Source organism: Phyllobates terribilis, unplaced genomic scaffold, assembly GCF_046119375.1.
Source record: "Phyllobates terribilis strain yellow unplaced genomic scaffold, ASM4611937v1 Scaffold_7__3_contigs__length_470593459, whole genome shotgun sequence".
NCBI lineage: Eukaryota > Metazoa > Chordata > Amphibia > Anura > Dendrobatidae > Phyllobates > Phyllobates terribilis.
In genome coordinates, this window is record NW_027362767.1 from 266,816,605 (window position 1) to 266,835,765 (window position 19,161).

The window sequence follows — 19,161 nt, forward strand, 5'->3', positions numbered from 1 at the left end:
TGACTTGTTTCTATTCTACCTTTTCTCTGATTGTTCCTCACCTGGTTTTGGCTCCCACTCCTGAGAAAAAATACTGACTGAATACTGACCAAATACTGATAGTGGGGCCGTGGCCTTACAGAAAGACTGCTGCAGAGAGACAGTTCTGGTTGGCAAAGCTATTTAAGCCGTATTAATACTGGGCGCTATATCACTACTGTTACTGAGCATTATATGGCTATACTATTATTACTGAGTGCTACATTGTTGTACAAATGCTGAACGCTATATGGCAGTACAGTAATTAGGAGCTTAAGGCTGTATTAATATTGGCACTATATGGCTGTATTGGTAGTTGGTGCTATATAGTTGTGCAATTACTGAGCACTATATTGCTGTATTATTCTTGGGGACTACATGGAGGTATTGCTAGCTGGCGTTATGGCTGTATTAATATTGCATGCTAAATAGCTGTACTTTTATTATTAGGACCTACATGGCTTTATTATTAGCCACTATTTGGCTGTAATGTTATTGAGCGCTATATGGCCATGTTATTATTTGTAGCTATATGACTGGTATTATTTGGCACCTTATGGCTGTATTATTGTGTGGTATATGGCGGTGCTAAGATTACTGGATGATGTATGACTAATATTTAGTGGTATATGGCAAAACTCATTATTGAGAGATATATGGCTGTATTATTGGGTGGTATATAGCAGTACTAATATTGCTGGGCGGTGTGTGGCTGTAATACTGGGTGGTATATGGCAGTACTCATTACGTGAGAGCTATATGGCTTTATCATTGGGTGGTATATAGCGGTATTAATGTTGCTGGGCGGTATATGGCAGTACTGATACTACTGAGAGCTATATGGCTGTATTATTGGGTGGTATATGACGGTACTCATATTACTGAGAGCTACAGTGGGGAAAAAGTATTTGATACACTGCTGATTTTGCAGGTTTTCCCATCTACAAAGAATAGAGAGGTCTGTAATTTTTATCGTAGTTACACTTCACCTGTGAGAGACAGAATCTTAAAAAAAATTCCCCAAAAATCACTTTGTATGATTTTTACATCATTAATTTGCATTTTATTGCATTAAATAAGTATTTGATACAACAGAAAAGCAAAACTTAATATTTGGTCCAGAAACCTTTGTTTGCAGTTACAGAGGTCAGACGTTTCCTGTAGTTCTTCACCAGGTTTGCACACACTGCAGCAGGGATTTTGACTCCTCCATACAGATCTTCTCCCGATCTTTCAGGTTACGGGGCTGTCGCTGGGCAGCATTGAGTTTCAGCTCCCTCCAAAGATTTTCTATTGGGTTCAGGTGTGGAGACTGGCTAGGTCACTCCAAGACCTTGAAATGCTTCTTACGGAGCCACTCCTTAGTTGCCCTGGCTGTGTGTTTCAGGTCATTGTCATGCTGGAAAACCCAGCCACGGCGCATCTTCAATGCTCTTACTGAGGGAAGGAGGTTGTTGGCCAAAATCTCACGATACATGATTCCATCCATCCTCCCTTCAATACGGTGCAGTCGTCCTGTCCCCTTTGCAGAAAAGCACCCCCAAAGTATGATGTTTCCCCCACCATGGTTCACGGTTGGGATGGTGTTCTTGGGGTTGTACTCATCCTTCTTCTTCCTCCAAACACGGGGAGTGGAAGTGGATACCAAAAAATTCTATTTTGGTCTCATCTGACCACATGACCTTCTCCCATGCCTCTTCTGGATCATTCAGATGGTTATTGGCAAACTTCAAATGGCCCTGGACATGTGCTGGTGTGAGCAGGGAGACCTTGTTTGCCCTGCAGGATTTTAATCCATGATGGCGTAGTGTGTTACTAATGGTAATGTTTAAGACTGTGGTTCCAGCTCTATTCTGGTCATTGACCAGGTCCTCCTGTGTAGTTCTGGGCTGATTCCTGACCTTTCCCAGAATCATCCTTACCCCACGAGGCGAGATCTTGCATGGAGCCCCAGACCAAGGAAGATTCATGGTCATCTTGTGTTTCTTCACTTTTCTAACAATTGCGCCAACAGTTGTTGCCTTCTCACCAAGCTGCTTGCCTCTAGTCCTGTTGCCCATCCCAGCCTTGTGCAGGTCTACAATTTTGTCCCTGGTGTCCTTAGATAGCTCTTTGGTCTTGGCCATGGTCGAGAGGTTGGAGTGTGATTGATTGAGTGTGTGGACAGGTGTCTTTTATACAGGTAACAAGTTCAAACAGGTGCAATTAATACAGGTAATGAGTGCAGAGTAGGAGGGCTTCTTAAAGAAAAACTAACAGGTCTGTGAGAGACAGAATTCTTTCTGGTTGGTAGGTGATCAAATACTTATTTCATGCAATAAAATGCAATTTAATTATATAAAAATCATACAATGTGACTTACTGGATTTTTTTTTAGATTCTGTCTCTCACAGTTGAAGTGTACCTACGATAAAAATTACAGATCTCCATTCTTTGTAGGTGGGAAAACTTGCAAAATCGTCAGTGTATCAGATACTTATTTTCCCCATTGTATATGGATGTATTACTAGGTGGTATATGGCGGTACTAATTACTGGGCATCATCCAACTTGCCACAATGTGCACTATAAATGTACACTCATTATTAGCAGTAGAACTTTTCCCAGATGCAACACAAATTCCAGGGAGCACCAAAGAACGTAGGGAGCCAATGAGCAGCTGCATTGGGTTACACCGCCACAGTGTATGGGGCCTGTGTTATTCTCATGTCTGATTATTTGTGACTTTCGAGACTTTTTCACCAGGAGGCGCAGAATCTCACAGGGACATTTAGAGGAAGCGAATGGCACAAAGTTGATAATAACTCTTCCTACGCCCTGACATCGGCTGCGCCATCCTCTCCACCCCCCAAACATTCAAATTAAAGGGCAACCCCATCCAAAACAGAGATCCAGTGACATGCGCACAAGTGTATGTAGTGGTACCAGGGGTTACACCATGCAGCCCTGATCCACGCACTGTATGGAAAGTGGAATCTTATAGGGCGGTGGGGCAAGTGATCAGGGACATAGAAAAGGGCCCCCTTAAAGGGGAAGGTGTCATGAGCCAATTTGCAGTTTAGATTAAATTCCCACTATATTCAATCATTGATTGCCGTCAGTGAATGGAAACTCTAAATACGTTTGCAATCTTTGAAAATAAAGCTGTTTGTCTCTATTCACTAACAGCAAGCAGAGATCTTGAGAATGAGGAATTGTCACCAAGTCTATTAGGCTGCAGCACAACTTTTCATGATCGTTACATATGGAGGGCTGGCGAGCTCTTCCTCTGTGTGAATGGCCGTCTCTGTACCCGTCCTCTGTGTGAATGGCCGTCTCTGTGCCCGCCTGGCAGACACATGCATCACAGTGATGCATAGATGTAGAGGTGAAGGGTGAGGATCACTGGCGCTGACATTTGCCCCCCCGCAGACTCCCTCAATCTGTCGGCCTCTGTTAGGAGCAGAAGCCGCAGCGGTGGCGGCATCTCAGGGGCACATAAATGATCGCTGACATATGGTAATGGAGCGGATCAAGGTGGAAGAAGGTTCCCGGCAGCGGAAGCCTCCTTTATCATGACAGGACAGGGCTGTCAGTGTCAGCCCTGTCATGAAGGGAAGCGGCAGGAAAACCTCGCGGGATAGATGACAGCTCGGGTTTATGGGCAGCCGCTCGGAAGGTGTCGTGTCTGTCAGCTTGATCCTGGCTGCTACAGACAAGCAGATTTCACTGATGGAGTACGAGTCTCACTGACGTGAGGATCGGCCGTACAGGAGGTGAAAGGAGCAAGGGCACGGAGCTTCTCACACTGTATCAGTGCAGCTTTCCAGCCTCTAGGTGTACAGCCAGGGACGTTCTCATTCAGTGACAGCAAGCAGAGGGCATGAGACTACAGAACTAGAACAAAACGAGACACATTCTGCTGAAAACGGAAAATTTCTACAAACCTTTTCAAACCGAGGCAGCTTCCAGAGAGGAGTGGGGTCCGTAGGGGGCTGGTACCTTCTGAGCAATGTGGTTCTCGTGTCCTGAACCTTCCGCTGCTGGATCTGAGGATGAGATAGGAGGTCAGAGGTCAGGAGGAGATTCCTGGGTGCCAATGTGACCCATAGCCACAGCACCCAGCTTTACTGCCACGTGTCACTGCCCGGGCATGTACGCCCCAGTGTTCACAATCACAGATATACCGCAGCATAGAGGAGAACGGCATAAAGAACAATTCCCCAAAACTACCACAATCTCTACCATTATCTCGTCTCCCAAGGGACGTTCTCTGCATCTTGCACATTAGTCACCAGAGACCAGCGCTCCACCAATCACAGAAATACAATACTCATAGTGTAAATCCAACGTTATACCCCAGAGCTGCACTCACTATTTTGCTGGTGCAGTCACTGTGTATATACATTACTGATCCTGTACTGATCCTGAGTTACATCCAGTATTATACTCCAGAGCTGCACTCACTATTCTGCTGGTGCAGTCACTGTGTACATACATTACATTACTTATCCTGCATTGATCCTGAGTTACATCCTGTATTATACTCCAGAGCTGCACTCACTATTCTGCTGGTGCAGTCACTGTGTACATATATTACATTACTTATCCTGTACTGATCCTGAGTTACCTCCTGTATTATACTCCAGAGCTGCACTCACTATTCTGCTGGTGCAGTCACTGTGTACATACATTACTTAACCTGTACTGATCCTGAGTTACCTCCTGTATTATACTCCAGAGCTGCACTCACTATTCTGCTGATGCAGTCACTGTGTACATACATTACATTACTTATCCTGTACTGATCCTGAGTTACATCCTGTATTATACTCCAGAGCTGCACTCACTATTCTGCTGGTGCAGTCACTGTGTATATACATTACTGATCCTGTACTGATCCTGAGTTACATCCAGTATTATACTCCAGAGCTGCACTCACTATTCTGCTGGTGCAGTCACTGTGTACATACATTACATTACTTATCCTGCATTGATCCTGAGTTACATCCTGTATTATACTCCAGAGCTGCACTCACTATTCTGCTGGTGCAGTCACTGTGTACATAGGATCAATGCAGGATAAGTAATGTAATGTATGTACACAGTGACTGCACCAGCAGAATAGTGAGTGCAGCTCTGGAGTATAATACAGGATGTAACTCAGGATCAATGCAGGATAAGTAATGTAATGTATGTACACAGTGACTGCACCAGCAGAATAGTGAGTGCAGCTCTGGAGTATAATACAGGATGTAACTCAGGATCAATGCAGGATAAGTAATGTAATGTATGTACACAGTGACTGTACCAGCAGAATAGTGAGTGCAGCTCTGGAGTATAATACTGGATGTAACTCAGGATCAGTACAGGATCAGTAATGTATATACACAGTGACTGCACCAGCAGAATAGTGAGTGCAGCTCTGGAGTATAATACAGGATGTAACTCAGGATCAGTACAGGATAAGTAATGTAATGTATGTACACAGTGACTGCATCAGCAGAATAGTGAGTGCAGCTCTGGAGTATAATACAGGAGGTAACTCAGGATCAGTACAGGTTAAGTAATGTATGTACACAGTGACTGCACCATTAGAATAGTGAGTGCAGCTCTGGGGTATAATACAGGATGTAACTCAGGATCAGTAATGTAATGTATGTACACAGTGACTGCACCAGCAGAATAGTGAGTGCAGCTCTGGAGTATAATACAGGATGTAACTCAGGATCAGTACAGGATAAGTAATGTAATGTATGTACACAGTGACTGCACCAGCAGAATAGTGAGTGCAGCTCTGGAGTATAATACAGGAGGTAACTCAGGATCAGTACAGGATAAGTAATGTAATATATGTACACAGTGACTGCACCAGCAGAATAGTGAGTGCAGCTCTGGAGTATAATACAGGATGTAACTCAGGATCAGTACAGGTTAAGTAATGTAATGTATGTACACAGTGATTGCACCAGCAGAATAGTGAGTGCAGCTCTGGAGTATAATACAGGAGGTGATTCAGGATCATTACAGTATAAGTAATGTAATGTATGTACACAGTGACTGCACCAGCAGAATAGTGAGTGCAGCTCTGGAGTATAATACAGGATGTAACTCAGGATCAGTACAGGATCAGTAATGTAATGTATATACACAGTGACTGCACCAGCAGAATAGTGAGTGCAGCTCTGGAGTATAATACAGGATGTAACTCAGGATCAGTACAGGATAAGTAATGTAATATATGTACACAGTGACTGCACCAGCAGAATAGTGAGTGCAGCTCTGGAGTATAATAGAGGATGTAACTCAGGATCAGTACAGGATCAGTAATGTATATACACAGTGACTGCACCAGCAGAATAGTGAGTGCAGCTCTGGAGTATAATAGAGGATGTAACTCAGGATCAGTACAGGATCAGTAATGTAATGTATATACACAGTGACTGCACCAGCAGAATAGTGAGTGCAGCTCTGGAGTATAATACAGGATGTAACTCAGGATCAGTACAGGATAAATAATGTAATGTATGTACACAGTGACTGCACCAGCAGAATAGTGAGTGCAGCTCTGGAGTATAATACAGGATGTAACTCAGGATCAGTACAGGATCAGTAATGTATATACACAGTGACTGCACCAGCAGAATAGTGAGTGCAGCTCTGGAGTATAATAGAGGATGTAACTCAGGATCAGTACAGGATAAGTAATGTAATGTATGTACACAGTGACTGCACCAGCAGAATAGTGAGTGCAGCTCTGGAGTATAATACAGAAGGCAACTCTGGATACAGGTATATATTATCACTGTTCTAGGTTGTGGAGATATAGGTTTGCTATGTTGGCTTTGGCTATTTTAGGCTCTTCAGTGACTGGTGATCTTGCTGTCTCCATATTAGCGGTCGGAGGTCTTACATTAGAGGGTCTGCCCCCTTCCCCTGCTCCATACACAACCCACTACTTGTCATATTAAATAATGCCCCCCACTCTCCTGTGCTGTATATAATCTAATGACAGGGCAGCAGTAAATTCGCTGCTAATTAGACAAGCCGAGCCTCCCTGCACTTAAACCATAAAGCATCATATGCAGATGCCGTAAACTCCCACAGCCATCGCTTATTACCCCATTAGTGGCCTCTTATTCCTGCCATTACCATATAAACCAGTCATTGGCCGCTCTTAAGGGCTATTTAAATATTACCCGACGCCTCGGACCGGCATAAAATGTCTTTATACCCCCTAACCGCTACACCGTTAATCCCGGTTAACACTTATTATGCCAATTTAGCTAAAATATATCTCTCAATGCTGTTATTATGTAATAGGAGTCAGGGCGGGGGAGGGGAGCTTAAAGGGGATGTTCAATTCATTGCCGAGTATCACACTTTTGTGATTCCATTCTTAGCAAAAGTTGAAAGCTATAGGCAATGTGGCCCCTAGACTGGAGGACCCCAGTGAGCGATGGCTGGAGATCAAGAGATATACGTTTTCCCAAAAACTAAAGCCTGTCTGTACATATTTACTTCTCACAGAACGAGACCTTTAATTGTATATTAAACATGTGAATACCGCTTCTTCATATCTTACTTCTTGACCAAGAAATGAGCAGTTGAATATATAGGCCCAGGGCCTGAGGCTGCACTACTGAGATTCTAACGATAACCAAGTTGTATAATCCTAAGGACCGTCCAGATCACCACGTATGCTACCGGTAAAGCTAGAGACGGAGTGCATATTGGTGTGAGTGGTGATTAGACACAATTTATCATCCGAGTCTCAGTAGTGCAGCCTCAGGCTTTAATGCTAAAACTTTAAGCCATCAGATCTCTGTATAGAAATAAGATTGGTAATGTAATGATGTGTAATGTTCACTACAAGGCTGTGCTGCCAGTGTAGACACTGACCCCAGTCCTCCTACAGCAGCTTCTTCCAGGGCGGTCACCTACCTTCTCTTTAGACAGGATGCGCAAGGCCTCACTAGCCTGTCGCTGCTGCTCCAGCCAAAGACGCTGGTACTTGTGCTCCATGAGGTCGTAGATGGGTGTGGACGGCCTGAAAGAGAAGAAAGGAGTCAGATCCAAGAAGCTCGTAATCGGAGGGCAGGCCGACAGGCAAGAGGACGACGCTGGCTGACAGTTACCCCAACTTATAACCAAGGAGCCATGATGTTTTTTTCAATGTTCCCTGTTATCAGCCATTACTGGGGAGAGGTGACTGTAGGACAGGTGAGTACAATCTATTACTCCCTGTTATCAGCCATTACTGGGGGGAGGTGACTGTAGGACAGGTGAGTACAATCTATTACTCCCTGGTATCAGCCATTACTGGGGGAGGCGACTGTAGGACAGGTGCCCACAATCAGTTTCTCCCTGCTGAGAGTAGCAGCTGTCTGTGGAGCTCCAGGACTTCCAGGAGGAGGGTCGTAGTCTGCCTCTCTTCTCCCCAGGGAGAGGCAGGCTTACTGGGAGGCCGGCATGGCTTCCCAGCCTCCTATCCCCCGGTCTATGCCGGCGGGGGACAAGGAGCCACAACAACCGGCCCAGGAGGGAGTGAGGAGATCCGGTAGGGTGAAGAAAAACATACCCACCTACTCCAACCCCGAGACGGTTCATCGCCCGCAAAGAGAGGGAAACCGGGGCACCCCAGGCCCCAAGAACAAGAGTCCAGCAAGATCCTGAGGAGAGATGAGCTCCAGCGAGTCCACAAGTTCCTTCTCCTCCCGAGTGGTCGCCATGCTACGAGAATACGAGGACGCCGGCAAAGCACTAACCCAGCTGAAAGAGGAGCTGCGGGAGGCCCGGATCCTGAACACCCGAGCATCCAACAAGGAGAGACCGGTGACCTCCCAGAGGTTTAAAGCCCTCAGAGACGAGGTGGTCAGGTTAGTGCTCCTCCGGGAGGGGATTGAGAAAAGCGCAGGTCCCTTCCTGGAGAGGTTTAAGAACCAGCGGCGGGTCTCAGAAATTAAGGGGTTAAACACCTCAGGAGAACCGCCAGCCGGCGTCCTTAGTGAAGAGGAGGAGGATGAAGAGGTGACTGGAGCCCCAGCTGCTGGAGCCAGTGAGGGGCAGAGCCGGAGTTCCAGTGGTCTCCCTGCAGGGCAGAGGACTCCCAGAGCAGAGGCTGGAGTGTCGGGGGAGGAAGAGGAAGGAGGACTGCTGAGGGAAATCCGACTGCTGGAGTCTCCAGTGGACCTGACGCGGTTTTCCTTCGGGGAGGACGATCCAGTGGAGGAGAAAAAAAAGGAGGAGGAAGAAGACCGGAGGAGCCGCACAGGAGGTGGTGAGTTACAAGTATGTACCAATGTCTGATGTTGCGCCTGCCACCTCCTGTGTAAACCCCACCAAACCTAAAGGCACGGGCTCTGCAGTGGGCTCGAGCCAGAGGCAAGGTGGGGAGAGGAGAAGGACGTCCGGCGATGCTGCCATCTGTGCGGGGAACAGTGCAGGGGGCGAGGCTGTGGAGGTACTCACAGCGCCGGACATAGGGAGTCTGTGGAGTTTCCCTCCCTGCCCTCTGCGGCTAAGCCAGTTATCACCGGGGCCGGGGAGGCCGGGGGGGATTTGAAAAAAACATCCGCCAAGAATACTGGGCGCACTGCTGCGACAGGGGGGCAGTGTGCCCCAGCGCCCAAAAAGGACAGTAAGGCCCCAAAATCTGTGGGTGCAGGGCGGGCAGCGGTGCCCAACAAACAGTCTGCCCAGCACAAGGAACAAAATGCTGCAGTAGGGGGGCGGGGCGCTCCAGGAGATGACCTGCAGAAAGCCAGCAGCAACCAAAAGAAAACGGGTGTGGTGCTGCAGGGAAAGGAGTCTCTGGGAGTGCTCCCCTCCCCCGGCCCAGCACGTGTGAGTGCAGAGACACCAGACACAAGGGAGGAAGGAATGGAGGTGACTGTGGAAGGTGCAGAGAACAGCAGAGGTAATGGGGTGACAAGTAAAGGGAATGGAAGTAGTGGTGCAGTGAATGATGGGAGTAATGGTGGAGCAGATGGTGGGAGTAATGGTGGAGCAGATGGTGAGAGTAGTAGGAATGGTGGAAGTAGTGGTGCAGTGAATGATGATGCAGCAAATGGTGGGGGTAGTGGTGCAGTGAATGATGATACAGCAAATGGTGGGGTTAATGGTGGAATGAATGGTGGGAGTAGTGGTGTAGCAAATGGTGGGGGTAGTGGTGGAATGAATGGTGGGAGTAATGGTGTAGCAAATGGTGGGAGAAGTAGTGGAGTGAATGATGGGAGTGGGGGTCCTGCGAATGGTGGCAGTAGTAGTGGAGTGAATGGTGGGAGCAGCATTGGTGTTGGTGGGGGGGAAGTAGGCGATGGTCCCGCTGCCCCCCCAGCATTGGCTGGGGCTTCAGCCCAAAGCTATTCAGGAGCTGTCAGTGCTGGGGGTAGTAGTGCGCCCTCGTCTGGTGGCCCTGGGGATGGTGACTTGCAACAGCAGCTCCTGGACGCCCTGAGGAGAGGGGAGAGCTCCATCACTGTAGAGGGGAGGGAGGTTGATCTGTCTTTCTGGATAGAGAGACATGGTCTTTCAGCCTTCCGAGATAGAGGGGCAGAGACTGTCTGGTCTCTGCCGACAACGGGGCAGAGGAGTAACCGTAGGAATGTGGTTCGTCTCCAGTGGGTAAGCAAGGATGCCTGTCCTGATAGGTCGAAGGTGGTTGAGCTCCTGCTGGGGATGGGCTTTGCGGCATATGACATCTTTGCCTTGATCCATCCCTACGGGACCTCCTACTTCGATGTCAGCTTCGTGAGACCGGAGGGCCTTGAGCTTTTCCGGTCTCGCCATGAGCTGGCTCGGAGTCGCCCCGAATGGCATGGTCTTTCCCCTGGCAATAACCCGCCAAGATTCAGTCAGGAAAGTGACCGTTTTGACTAGTAACGAGTCACTTTCCTGTATGGACATTACCACCTGGGTGAGTCGATATGGAGAGGTCACCAATATTCCCGAAAAGAATCTGGATGACCATGGCATCTGGTCAGGGGCCTGGACCTTCATGGTGAAATTGAAGGTTTCGGGAAACACTGTTACCCATATCCCCTCCTCAACCTTTTTGGGGAGGGATAGGATCTTGATTTTCTACCGGGGGCAGCCTAAGGTCTGTCACAGGTGCGGTAGCCCCACACACTTCAGTGCACAGTGTACCACCCAGAAATGCGCACTGTGTGGGGACCTCTGTCATCTTGCTGCTGCCTGTCGCAGGATTAGGTGTAACTTGTGTGGTGACCTCGGTCACCCGTTCAGCCGCTGTCCGCGTTCCTTCGCCAATGCGGTCCTGAAAGCGGCGAGTGCGGGACAGGCGAAAGCCGGGACCAATCTTGCCGGTGAAGGGACCAGCAGAGGTGGGGGGGCAGGGATCCGGTGAGGAGCAAGTTGCCGCCATCCAACATCAGGCGGCAGGAGCAGCGCCGTGGGGATAGGGGGCAGGGAGTAATGTCCCTAAACTCTGACCCAGGTACTTCACTTGCAGCTGAGGATCCTAAAGACAGCGAATTGAGTGAGGTCAAGAGACTTGAAAGGGAAGAGCGAGAGGACGCCACGTCTTCCCAGGAACCCTCTTCTGGTGACAGTCTAGATGAGGGCGAGGGGGAGTGGTCACAGAAAAAGAAAAAGGGTAACAGGAAAACGGCCAGAGGTAGGAGGGGGACCAGGTCTCGAACTGCCTCTTTGGAGTGCGACCCCTCTGACTCTCTGGCCGTGATCCAGGCGCCATTGGAGGGTTCAGCCGCCCCCCATCTGGTGGATCTCTCCAACCGGTTCGGGGCTCTCCAGGACCTCCCTCTGGAGGGGGGAAGTGGGGACCCGGGGCCGGAGGTTGCGGACAAGGTGGTTGGGGCTCAGGAGATGGCTGGGTCTTCCTCTCAGGGGGCAAATACAAAGCCCTCTGGGGGGACGACTAACCCAGGACCACCAGACAAGGGCAAGAATGTATGTAAGGAGAGAATGGACGAGTCTGTTTGTCTTAAGCGCACTAAAAACCCGTCGTTATCGGAGGAAGAGGTTGGGACTGTCAGTGGTGGGAAGAAAAAGGCTATCTAATTCAGTCAATCATGATGGCAGCACCCACCCCGTTGACGCTGGCAACTATTAACGTTTTCAGCATAAAGTCAGATGCGGCAAGGTACACGGCCTTTCATTTTCTCGGCCAACTTGATGCCGACATTTTGTTTTTGCAGGAGAGCAGGTTGACCGATATATCAACCTTGCATAAAGCAAGGCGGGAGTGGAGGCATGGACCCTCCTACTGGTCTCTTGCGGCCAAGCCGTATAGCGGGGTGGCGGTCCTTTTTAAGACCGCAGCGGTTGAATGCAGACGAGTGATCGAATTAGAAATGGGGAGATGCTTGATCCTAGATGTCTCCATGGGGGGACAAGAGCTTCGGCTCATTAACATCTACGGTCCCCAGTCCAAGTGGGACCACAAATGTCTCTTCCTGAAGATCAAACCTTTTTTGTTTTCGAGTTGGCAGGTGGTCTTCGGAGGGGATTTCAACAACGTCACGAGATCCTGTGATAGAGGAGGTTCCGGAGACCAGCTGGCTTATGACTGCGTCGCGTTAAACAGGATAGTGAGTGAGGCTCGCCTGGTGGATGTCCACATCCGGCACAACCCGGGCGACACGGGATTCACCTTTTTTAGAGGTAGTCAGTGCAGGTCTAGGCTAGACAGGTTTTATTTGAAGGAGGAGGCCGTCTCTTCACCGTTGTCGGTTGTGGAGGTGGAGTTCTCCGATCACTGTTTGATTATGTTTTCTCTGAACGTTACAGAGACTCCTCGGATGGGAAGAGGTTATTGGAAGCTGAATTCGTCACTCCTTGAGGAAGAAGCTGTAAGACGGTCTTTTGAGGAATTCCTTCAGAGCCAGGTACCATTGCTGGGCCTAAGTAACACTAAGTCGGAGTGGTGGGAGATGTTCAAACATCGGGTGGCGAGATTCTTCCGGCAGCTCTCGAACCTCAGAAGCCTGAACAGGGATCGCCTGTATCAGAGCCTGAGGAGGAAACTCGAGCATCTTGTCTCGACTGGAGGTAGCCGCGAGGAGATCTCCAGAGTGAAGTCCTTGCTGAAGAGGTGTCAGTACGATAGGCACGCATCTTTGGTTTTCGAGAGGGACTACGGGAAGTACTGCTCGCCCGACCCTTACAGAAACTGTAAGATGTCAGTGAATAGTAAGATAGTGACGGGGCTGGTGGACAGTACGGGGTCCCTGAGAAGGTCCAGATCAGGGATCTTGGAGGTCGTCAGTTCCTACCACTCGCACCTCTTGGGAAGGAGGGAGCTGGATCGTGACGGGATGTCGGTTTTCCTGGCTGAATCTGTTCCTGAGCCAGGGGCTGACCTCTCGCTGGGCGGTTTGGCAGAAGCGATCAAAGAAGAGGAAGTGAGACTGGCGATCGATGGGCTTAGGCCCAAAAAGTCGCCAGGTCTGGATGGCTTAACATCCGAGTTCTTTAGGACCTTTAGGGACTCTTTGGTCCCCCTCTTGACTCAGGTGTTTAACGAGTGTCTCTCCTCGGGCACTCTGCCGAGATTATTAAGGAGGTCAGCTTTCATCATTTTGTCAAAGGGTAAGGATCCGTCACGCATTGAGAACTGGCGTCCCATAGCACTTCTCAATGTGGACAGGAAGATTTTGGCTAAGATACTTTTCAACAGGCTGGTGAAGTTTGCACCCCGGCTCCTTTCAGAGGTTCAGCACTGTTGCGTTCCTGGCCGTAGCACTTTTAGTGCTGTTCTAGGTGTCCGAGCGGCCGTGGAGAAAGGCAGGGCGGGCCTTTGGAAGGGGTTCTTGCTGACCCTGGATCAGGCAAAAGCCTTTGATCGGGTTAACCACGAGTACCTCTGGTCCACTCTTTTGAGGTATGGTCTGCCTGGAGGGTTTGTGGACTGGCTTAAGACCTTGTATGCAGGGGCTGAGTCTTTCCCTCTGGTGAATGGGTGGATTGGACGACCTTTCGGGGTAGGGTCCGGTGTCCGTCAGGGCTGTCCTCTTAGCCCTTTGCTTTACGCGTTTGCGATCGATCCCTTCCTCAGAAGGATCGATTGTGGACCGTTGGCTGGGGTGCGGATGGGCGGGAGGCTATCCTGAGGGTGGTGGCCTACGCGGACGATGTCACCGTCTTTGTTTCTTCGCAAGAGGAGGCAGCGGCGGTGATGTCAGAAGTGGAGCGCTACTCGGAGGCATCCGGGTCCAAGGTCAACCAGGATAAGTGTGAGAGTCTCTGGCTGGGAGGCTGAGATCCCGGTTTTGATCTTCCGGACACCCTCCCCGAACCCCAAGAACTGCCAAAGTCCTGGGTATCGAATTCGGCCAGGGTGATTACCCCACGAAAAACTGGGAAGGCAGAATCAAAGGTGTCGCCCAAAGAGTGGACCAATGGAGGGGTTGGTCTTTGACCCTGAGGGAAAGGGTTGGCCTGTGCAAAGCTTTCCTGCTCCCCTTGCTAATCTACCTGGGCAGCGTCTGTGTCTTGCCAGAGCCTCTCTGGACACGGGTCTACAGTCTGTTCTTCCAGATGTTATGGGGGAACAGACTGAACCTAGTCAAGCGGGAGGTCACTTACCGCATGAGGAGACTAGGGGGTTTGAATATGGTGAACCCCGTGGTGTTCCTAGTGAACCTTCTTAAAAGTGAACGTGGCAAACCTCTGGAAAGAGAGGGCTCCTCCGTGGGTATTCTCCTGCAAGGGATGGTTTCAGCCTTTCTTCCAGGAATGGGAGACAGGGGGAAGAGTGAAGGATCTCCACACACCACACGGGCATCTCCCAGCTTACGTTACCCCGGTTCTGAAAATGATCCGCAGGTGGGGTCTGGGAATGTGGGAGGTGAGGTCCCTCCCGAGGAAACTCCTCGATATGAGGGTCTTGATTTCTCATTTTCAGAGTCCATTGGTCCTCAAAGACTGCCCAAGTCGGGATCTGGAGGTTGGATTGAGTTTGTTAAATTCTAGCAGGATCCCCAAGAAGTACTGGGACTTGACTTGGCGCGGCTTCCATGGTAAGCTGTATGTGAGGAACAATTTGAAGTACAGGAGCTCCGAGGACAGGAATTGCCCCCGTGAGGCTTGTGCTAACGTGCTGGAAAGCATGGAGCACTTCCTGCTTCATTGTCCCTTTAATACAGAGGTGTACAACAGGGTGGGGGCTTCCATTGGTTGGCCGCGGCTGGCTACTCTGTCCTACGCCGGTTGGGCCTATGGAGCGTTCGGAGACCTTGGGAGAAGGGACCGAGACACTTTATTCATAGTCAGCGCAGTGGTCAGGTATTTCACGTGGAACGCACGAGTTTTAGTTTCGACGCAGAGTAAAATCCTCCATGTAGATGAAGTCTGTAGGAACATCCTAGGTGACCTGGTGAAGGTACGTTCTCTGGAGTATGAAGGACTGGGTACCCGGAGGGCGGCCCGTCTCTGGAGGGGCTTTTCCTTCAGGGTGCCTTAGTCCGGTAGTACTCCTATATCCTGGTGGTGGGCTGATGTCTTTCCACCCTAGATTTTTGTTTTTGTATTTCTGTCTCCTGAATAGAAGGTTTGCCGGCATCGAACTTGAGCCTTGGATGGTGAGTGTGTAGGTTGTGTTCTGTATATATTGTATATAATGTATAATAGGGGGTTTTAGTTAGGTTGGGTGGGGGATTTGGGGGAGTTCTTCATCAGCGGTGATAAGAGGACTGATCTGGCCTGGTCCAGGCCCCGCCTGGGGAAAAACTTTGGGGCCTGATCCTAGCTCGGAGTAATCCTGAACTTTGTGGCCAGAGCTGGATCAGGGGTGGCGGGATAGTTAGTGTAGGTCTGTGTTTTATGTATATATATTAAAAAATGACAAAAAAAATATAAAATATAAAATAAAAAAAAATATATATATAAAAAAAAAAAAAGGTTTAAAATTGTTCATGTCACTATTGTATATATTGTTATTTTTGGTTTTCTGTGGTGTGAATGAGGTGCGGTAAGGGTGTGACTAAGGTCAGGCAGTGGGACCAGTAGGTTAGTGTTAGTTCCCGGTTGTATATATGTTATATTAGGTTTAGTGTTTTATTGTATATAATCTTGTATATAGGACGGTGTTTTATGTGTATATAGGACAGTGTGAGCGTTGTGTGGGATTGTATATACAGTTATATGAAAAAGTTTGGGCACCCCTATTAATCTTAAGCTTAATGTTTTTTAAGAATTGTTGTTTTGGCAACAGCTATTTCAGTTTGATATATGTAATAACTGTTGGACACAGTAATGTTTCTGCCTTGAAATGAGGTTTATTGTACTAACAGAAAATGTGCAATCTGCATTCAAACAAAATTTGACAGGTGCATAAGTATGGGCACCCCACCAGAAAAGTGACATTAATATTTAGTAGATCCTCCTTTTGCAAAAATAACAGCCTCTAGTCGCTTCCTGTAGCTTTTAATGAGTTCCTGGATCCTGGATGAAGGTATTTTTGACCATTCCTCTTTACAAAACAATTCCAGTTCAGTTAAGTTTGATGGTCGCCGAGCATGGACAGCCCTCTTCAAATGATCCCACAGATGTTCAATGATATTCAGGTCTGGGGACTGGGATGGCCATTCCAGAACATTGTAATTGTTCCTCTGCATGAATGCCTGAGTAGATTTGGAGCGGTGTTTTGGATCATTGTCTTGCTGAAAGATCCATCCCCTGCGTAACTTCAACTTTGTCACTGATTCTTGAACATTATTGTCAAGAATCTGCTGATACTGAGTGGAATCCATGCGTCCCTCAACTCTAACAAGATTCCCGGTGCCAGCATTGGCCACACAGCCCCAAAGCATGATGGAACCTCCACCAAATTTTACTGTGGGTAGCAAGTGTTTTTCTTGGAATGCTGTGTTTTTTTGCCGCCATGCATAACGCCTTTTTGTATGACCAAACAACTCAATCTTGGTTTCATCAGTCCACAGGACCTTCTTCCAAAAAGAAATTGGCTTCTCCAAATGTGCTTTTGCATACCTCAGCCGACTCTGTTTGTGGCGTGCTTGCAGAAACGGCTTCTTTCGCATCACTCTCCCATACAGCTTCTCCTTGTGCAAAGTGCGTTGTATAGTTGACTGATGCACAGTGACACCATCTGCAGCAAGTTGATGCTGCAGCTCTCTGGAGGTGGTCTGAGGATTGTCCTTGACATTCTTCTTCTCTGCCTTTCTGATGTTTTTCTTGGCCTGCCACTTCTGGCCTTAACAAGAACTGTCCCTGTGTTCTTCCATTTCCTTACTATGTTCCTCACAGTGGAAACTGACAGGTTAAATCTCTGAGACAGCTTTTTGTATCCTTCCCCTGAACAACTATGTTGAATAATCTTTGTTTTCAGATCATTTGACAGTTGTTTTGAGGAGCCCATGATGCCACTCTGCAGAGGAGATTCAAACAGGAGAAAAACTTGCAAGTGGCCACTTTAAGTAGCTTTTCTCATGATTGCATACACCTGGCTATGAAGTTCAAAGCTCAATGAGGTTACAAAACCAAAAAAGTGCTTTAGTAAGTCAGTAAAAAGTAGGTAGGAGTATTTAAAACAAGAAAATGATAACGGTGCCCATACTTATGCACCTGTCAAATTTTGTTTGAATGCAGATTGCACATTTTCTGTTAGTACAATAAACCTCATTTCAAGGCAGAAACATTACTGTGTCCAACAGTTATTACATATATCAAACTGAAATAGCTGTTGTAAAAACACCAATTTTTATAAAACATTAAGCTTAAGATTAATAGGGGTGCCCAAACTTTTTCATATAACTGTAGTAGTATGAATGAAGCTGGGCCGGGGGTTTTATAGGTTTTATAATAGTTATTTCTTCTCTATGTATATATTCCTGGGGTGATGGTGATTTTGTTCTGTCTCTGTAGGTCGGATCTTATATTTCTGTTTTGATTTATTTTGCTTCTATTTTCTGTGATTTGTGTCGGGTTTTTGTCGTCTTGTTCTGCAGTTTTGTTCTTATGTTTTGTGTCCTGTAATGTTTTCTTCTATAAATAAAAAAGACCTACAATCTATTACTCCCTGTTATCAGCCATTACTGGGGGAGGAGACTGTAGGACAGATGCCTACAATCAGTTTCTCCCTGCTGAGAGTAGCACCTGCCTCCTGAGCTCCAGGACTTCCAGGAGGAGGGTCGTAGTCTGCCTCTCTTCTCCCCAGGGAGAGGCTGGCTTACTGGGAGGCCGGCATGGCTTCCCAGCCTTCTATCCCCCGTTCTATGCCGGCGGGGGACAAGAAGCCACAACAACCGGCCCAGGAGGGAGTGAGGAGATCAGGAAGGGTGAAGAAAAACATACCCACCTACTCCAACCCCGAGACGGTTCATCGCCCGTCCAGAGAGGGAGACCGGGGCACCCCAGGCCCCAGGAACAAGAGCCCAGCAAGATCCTGGGGAGAGATGAGCTCCAGCGAGTCCACAAGTTCCTTCTCCTCCCGAGTGGTCGCCATGCTACGAGAATACGAGGACGCTGGCAAAGCACTAACCCAGCTGAAAGAGGAGCTGCGGGAGGCCCGGGTCCTGAACACACGGGCGTCCAACAAGGAGAGACCGGTGACCTCCCAGAGGTTTAAAGCCCTCAGAGACGAGGTGGTCAGGTTAGTGCTCCTCCGGGAGGGGATTGAGAAAAGCGCAGGTCCCTTCCTGGAGAGGTTTAAGAACCAGCGGCGGTTCTCAGAAATGAAGGGGTTAAACACCTCAGGAGAACCGCCAGCCGGCGTCCTTAGTGAAGAGGAGGGGGAGGATGAAGAGGTGACTGGAGCCCCAGCTGCTGGAGCCAGTGAGGGGCAGAGCCGGAGTTCCAGTGGTCTCCCTGCAGGGCAGAGGACTCCCACAGCAGAGGCTGGAGTGTCGGGGGAGGAAGAGGAGGAGGAAGGAGAACTGCTAAGGGAGATCAGACTGCTGGAGTCTCCTGTGGGCCTGACGCGGTTTTCCTTCGGGGAGGACGAACCAGTGGAGGAAACCAAGAAGAAGAAGAAGAAGAAGAAGAAGACCGGAGGAGCTGCACAGGAGATGGTGAGTTGCAAGTATGTACCAATGCCTGAAGCTGCGCCTGCCACCTCCTGTGTAAACCCCACCACACCTAAAGGCACGGGCTCTGCAGTGGGCTTGAGGCAGAGGCAAGGTGGGGAGAGGAGAAGGACGTCCGGCGATGCTGCCATCTGTGCGGG

At 48.6% G+C, this 19,161-nt stretch overlaps 1 protein-coding gene across 1 annotated transcript in view; it reads right to left on the reverse strand.

Moving 5' to 3' along the window:
* Positions 1-19,161, reverse strand: part of CFAP77 (cilia and flagella associated protein 77) — a 149,834-nt gene that overhangs the window by 20,523 nt on the left and 110,150 nt on the right. Inside the window, exons 4-5 of the mRNA XM_073637853.1 lie at positions 7,941-8,046; positions 3,944-4,045 (exon numbers count right to left, since the gene is read on the reverse strand). Coding sequence (XP_073493954.1) covers positions 3,944-4,045; positions 7,941-8,046 — 208 coding nt within the window. The remainder of the gene's footprint in view (positions 1-3,943; positions 4,046-7,940; positions 8,047-19,161) is intronic.